Below are 6,447 nucleotides of genomic sequence, written 5' to 3' on the forward strand. Positions count from 1 at the left end.
TGAATGTTTAGGTTTGTTTCTGTATTGGTAAAACAGAGGCCTGTGACTTGTTTGAGACTGGAGTCTTGAGTGTTAAAGGGTTCTTGCATTTGATGTTCGTTGCTGTCTTGCAAAACTTCTGTATGTGCTAGAGGTTTCAGATTTTGTATTCCCGCCACTCTTGAAAGGATTGATGACGTCGACTTGGCGCCAAAGAATGGTGACCTGGAATCTAGTGTACATTGTTTCAATGCCAACATGGTGGACTGTGAGGGAAAAACGGAGTGAAAGAACACACATAATTTGATCTTTAGCGCTCCTTGGGATTACGTAGTTTCTCTCAGACACTCCTGAAATGTCACTTCTGTGATCTATGCGATTGTAAATCGTCTTTTCCTGTACATGCTGGGAAATTCAGAAAATTTTTAAGTCACCATTTGTTGCAAAATGGACGTTTTGGATCTGAAGGATTCTGGGGGATTTTTGTGAATCTTCTTAATTGACACGGTTGTGAGAATATTTGAAAATCATGGCTGAGGCTATTGTGGATAGCGATTATGAAGAGGATTTGAATTCTACCGCCAGTAAATTGTCCTCCAACGCAAGCTTTGCAGACAGTGACGATGATAGCATGGCAGGTTTTGAAGATGATTTCGATCACGAAGGAGGCGATGAAGAGTTTGAATCCGCAAAAGGGCCTGAAAAAAGCAACGGGAAAGTGCCTGTAAAGAAAAAAAGGAAACGAACGGATCCTAGCAAACGCAAAAAAATTCGGAGAATTCTGCGGGGAGATGAACTTACGGACGTGACTATTTCGGCGCAGAAAGAAGAATGGGAACGTTTGCGACGGCTTGATCTCCAACGTAGCCTCGCAGCAGCTGCTGCTGGCTCTACTGCTGCTCTGAGTACGAAACACGGAGAAAACTTAGCAAGTGCAAACAATTCTAGACCAACGACACCTGTTTCTGTGGATGTAAGAGAGAAGAAAGACAATGATGCTCAAATTATTGTAATTGATAGTGATGATGAAAGAGAGTCAGGTTCATCGTCTTTCAGTTCTGCTGTTAACTGCTGTCATTCACAGCTGAGCTTAAATGGGGATTTAATTGAAATAATCAGTTCAGATTCAGAAATAGAAATCACAGGGGAAAGTGATTATGATGATGATGATGATATTGATGATGAGAGTGGTAATGCAACACGTAAAGGTGTTGACTATGACAATAGTGGATTGCATGTTGATGACTCGGTGAATCAACCTGATTCCCACGGCAGGGTTCTTGTGAATGTCAATCATCCTGCTGGCGAAGATGACATATTTTTGGCTCCTCAAGTGGCAAAGGTTATTAAACCTCATCAGGTATGATTCATATTTATTGAGCGACTTCATAATACCCCAGCACTATTGTTCTCCCAAAGCAGCATCGCTTGAAAACCAAGGCATACCTATTTGTATGGAAATTAGTGGCTGGGTATTCTAGAGTTGAGTCAAATTTAGTATATGGCTGTATGTTGTGTGACTAACTTGTTTTCAAAGGACTGTTCGATAAATGAGCTGCGGTGTTTGATTGGGTTTAAAATCATGAGGTGAAGCTGTGTGGTTTTAAACCCAGTAAAAACACTATAGGCAAGTTTACTGAATGGCTTCCAGAAACATTCTACAAAAAGTGTGTCCCTCTGGAGTCCAGCGAATGGTGCAAAGTGTGAGCGGAAGATATTAGCATACAAGAAAAACAAGCAGGGCCTCATTAAAAAGCATTGGCTCATTGGTGAAAGCAAAGTTTGACCTTGTTTTCAAAACTCCAGCTATATATATACTATTCTTTATATAAACAAGTGTAATGAGGAGTGTTTTATCCACTTCAAAGTGCATCCATGGTATGATTTATCGTTGTTTTGATTGGCTGTTAGGCTTCTAAGTCAAATTACATCTACATGTAATTTACATGTATGTCACCTTTTTTTTCTTGCTGTGTCTCAAATTGAAAAAAAAAAAAAAGTCAGATTGTAGTATTTTCTGTCAGAGGGTGAAGGGATTCTTGTTTTTTAAGCAAAAATTGTACTGAAGCTGTTCTAATGGTTCCAACATAAGATTTTTAAGCCATTGTTTTGAGAAATTGGCTGAGGAGAAGAAGCTGACCCTCTTTATCCAAGATGTGGCATGAAGATTAAATACTTAGTTCACTTATTGACTCCAAGGACTGGAGGGAGACTTAATAGAGGGGGGGGGGGGGGGAAGCGATTCAGGAATCAATGGTTTAAGTGACTTAACATCTATAACTCTTTATATAATAACCAAATCAATGTGTGCGCTCTGATTGGTCAATCAGCTATCTTTTATTGTGCCAGTAAACTCATGGAAAAATTGTGCGTCTTCTGAATTATTATATAAAAGCAATAGACCACAGGTTTCTATGGTTTATAGGCATGATAAACCACTTGGGATGTTGGAAGAACACTCAATTCGTAGATCTCTCGCCTGTGGCTCATGATTTACAAATTCTTCTTGTGTTCTACCAACATCCCGCGTGGTTTATCAGCCTATAAACCATAGAAACTTGTGGTCTATTGCTTAAATAGAACATAGGGGAAGTTGACTAATGTTGCTTTAAACCACTTTAGGTTAATCTGGTTCAAGATAAATTCAACATTTTTTATGCATTTGAAGTTTTAGTCAATTCTGCACTCCTTACTTGCAGTCACATAATTTTTTAAAGCATTTCTTTTTCTATTGTTTGTTAGATTGGAGGTGTACGCTTCTTTTATGACAATCTCATTGAAACACTCAGTCGCTACAAGCAGACTGAAGGATTTGGCTGCATCATGGCTCATTCAATGGGACTTGGAAAAACCCTTCAAGTTATTAGCTTTGTTGACATTTTTCTAAGACATACGTCAGCTACAAAAGTTCTTTGCATTGTACCTATCAACACAATTCAAAACTGGCTTGTGGAGTTTAACATGTGGCTTCCCTCAAAACCAGGACTGATTTCTGACAGTAATGGAATGATAGTGGAGGCTCATGATTCAAACAAAGTTCGTTACAGGAACTTTGAGGTGCATTTATTGAGTGATGGTCAGCGTTCAACACTTTCACGAGCCAAAGTAATAGGTAAGAACATTAATGTTTTTGGTTTAAACCACACCATGTGTGGTTTAAACCTTTGTAAATTCAAGGAAACTAGCTTGATATTTGTTGTGCTCTTCCTTTGTTCCAAATATGTCCAGAAATGCACATAATTAGATTATTGACAGCCCTGGCCTCGAAATACAGACAATTTTTTGTTATTTTGTTATTTATTTATTTATTTGTTTGAGCAGGTTGAAGTTTTGGCAGCTATTTAACTGATGTGGACCTGCCATACCCACCCACCCATATACTCACAGAGAACAGCCACAACACCGGGAACTTCATCCCCTTCTCTTCTCGAATAGTGTGTGGGTTCTTTAACGTCCCACAGGGAACTAATGAACATGGAAGATATTTGTGAGATGGGGCCTACAGTTTATAGTCCTTATCTGAGAAGACTTGAAAGTCTAACCATTTGCGAATGTCATTACAAAGGCAGCACTTTCTCCTCAGTTTTTTAAGACCCTGAGTGTTGGTACGGCCAGAGTCGAACTCATGACCTCCCGCATGGCAGCCCGATGCTCAGCCAACTGAGCCACTTGTGTGCATGTCACAGGGTCCCCATAATATTGCTTCTCAAGTAAAAATAGACAGCTCCATTTACCTTTACCAAAAAATAACACACTAATCTTTAGCACTTACTTTATTTGCTAGAACTAGTAAATCCTTAGACTTAAGGACGGTGCCTACTATTGTTATTGCGCATACGTTCTGCGAGATTCTCGGATTTCCTATCGGTGACGCTTAGTAATACAGGCCGGGTATTTTTGCGCAGTTTAAAACTATCTGGAGAAGGTAGATCTTAGTAAGTACTCTTGGTATCCAAAAAGAAAATTGGGGAAACCATGCATTTATGAGAGATAATTAAGCTTCAATTTGAGGAAGAACGCCATACATTGCTTTGTATTTTAAAGCTTTTTACAAATATTATTCATGAATTATCTTTTAAAAATGTGTGGTTACCCCCAATTTTCTTTTTGGATTTCAATAACACTTGTTAAGATCTACCTTTCCTGCATAATCACACACCCGGGCAAAAATATCTTTAATTAATAGGCACTGTCCTTAAAGGGACACTTCATGTTGGATATCAAAATTGGTCATGCATCTAATTTTGTGCATTTCTGGACATAAATGCTTAGTTCTCATTCTACATCTTAGGGGAATGGAATAAGCAAGGAGGGGTATTATTAATGGGCTATGAGCTGTATCGACTTCTGGCCACTGTAACACCCTCAATGTCAAGTCGCAGGGGTATGCCTCCGAGCAAAAGAAGAAAGTGACAACTTCTGATAAAGCCAATGGGGAACCTGAGGTCATTGATTTGGATAAAGAAGAAAAACATATGGAACTGCTCATTGGTAGGTCTAGTGATCCCTTTGTTCAAGTATCAAACTTTTTGAGCCGCACAAGTGCTCCACTAATACATGTAATTGGGAACTTCAACCCTTTGACTCCAAGGAGTGAGAGTGACTTAATAGATTTTACTCTTTCAAATGCCAGATGATTAATTTTACTTGTCAATGGAGGGCGGTTCAGGGGTCAATGGGTCAAAATGAAATTAATGAATGTAATGATTGTTGTTTAACTTATATCTCCGATTCTCAGTTGAAGTTATCAGCCACCTGGTAAGCTTTTTTATGAACAAAGTATTCAATGTTTTGAGTTCCTATGTTGTACAAGGGGCAACTTGCTTCATTTCCAAGAGTACAACTTTTCAGGTCCTTGATGTCGGGAGTAATGAAGCCTGCCGAAGTCTACAAATGGTAACAGTCAAATAAACCAGGTGACCATCACCAGTTACAATGAAGTCAAAACACCTGAAAAGTTATTTTTGGAAATTAAGCAAGTTGCCTTCAACAACATTGTCAACTTTAATGCCGGAAACTTTGTCACCAAATTTCCCTAGTGGTGTACTCAACTGCCAGAATCTTTAAGGTAAAGAAATCAGTGTGATTGGATATATTTGTGTTAGATCTTTCAAACATATGCCGTGTGGGCATATAGGGTAGTGGTTTTGTTATCCTGGTTCCAGAATATTTTTGTCAACCCTGCTGGAGAGCAAGTGCCTTTATTATCCTTGTCACATGCACTGTCGTTTGGTTGAATGGGTTTTTGTTCTTTTCACAAAGAAGTGTAAGCATTCGTGTATGTGGGTTGTAACCCTCACCAACATTATTTTACATATGTATAGCTTTTGTAATTATGCTTTATGGGTATCAGCAACTTACTGGTAACACCAACCCTGCGGTAAACAAGGTGCACAGTTCCATACACCTGTCCAGTGGGCATGGGATAATCAATAATTTATTATTATTATTATTATTATTATTATTCTAATTATTATAATTATGATTATTATAATTATTATAATTATTAGTTTGTGACAGGCATAACGCAGGCATTATGCAATCCAGGTGCCTGATCTGGGCATCTGTGACGAGGGACACCGTATCTAAAATGACAACTCCAATATTTCACAGGCCTTAAAAATGCTTCCACAACACCAGTTCTTGTCATGTCCGCAGACCATGTTAACCTTTATAGTATTAGGATTATGGCAACATGAGCTTCATTACAGTTATTTATTATACTGTGGGTTTTAAAAAAAAAAAAAAAACAACAACAGGTATCTACCAAAGCATAACTCTGTAACAATTTATGTTACCTCAACATTCAGGCTAAGTTTTAAATCAGGTTGTTTTAATTTATATTTTGCAATCCCTCTAGTTTGCACTTACGACAAAATGACAAGTCATTTATCAACAATGTTGAAGATGCAGAAGAGCCAAATAACTTGTCTGAGTGTTGTTTAAATTCCATTGAATGCCACAAACGCCATTACTTGTTTTGTAGAATTACTGTATTTATCTATAGTATAGTCCTGGATAGCACAAGTCTTAATCTAATATTTTAAAAATACCACCACACTTTCGAGTTTAAGGACGGTTTTTTTCAATGTTTCAAACATCAAGCTTCAGCCACAGTGAGTGTAACATTAATTTTTTTTCAAGATAAGTCGTATATCTATATAACTATCAATACAATGATCTTTGGTAGATTAAATGTTCATTCCAATTAAGGTTAAAATTCAAACAAACCAACAATATTATAGATACCACAACTGACGTAACGGTACAAGTTTAAAAGTGTAATGCTAAAACGGACATGATCAACTTGTTTGTTGAGTTTTCACCCGCACTCACCACACAAGTTGGATCATGATTGTCAGTTTAGTATTACACTTTTAAAACTTTTACCATTATGTCAGTTGTGTTCTCTATATATTGTTGGTTCGTTTGACTTAAGCTACTTGTAATGAACATTTCATCAACAAA

General features: G+C 37.7%; 1 protein-coding gene across 1 annotated transcript in view; it reads left to right on the top strand.

The window, feature by feature from the left end:
• The first annotated feature begins 357 nt into the window (after positions 1-357).
• The window catches only part of LOC138056816 (helicase ARIP4-like), a 42,822-nt gene continuing 36,732 nt past the window's right edge, over positions 358-6,447 (top strand). Inside the window, exons 1-2 of the mRNA XM_068902716.1 lie at positions 358-1,339; positions 2,722-3,091. Coding sequence (XP_068758817.1) covers positions 509-1,339; positions 2,722-3,091 — 1,201 coding nt within the window. The 5' untranslated portion in view covers positions 358-508. The remainder of the gene's footprint in view (positions 1,340-2,721; positions 3,092-6,447) is intronic.

The sequence above is a fragment of the Montipora capricornis genome, chromosome 7 (genome assembly GCF_036669925.1).
Source record: "Montipora capricornis isolate CH-2021 chromosome 7, ASM3666992v2, whole genome shotgun sequence".
Taxonomy (NCBI): Eukaryota; Metazoa; Cnidaria; class Anthozoa; order Scleractinia; family Acroporidae; genus Montipora; species Montipora capricornis.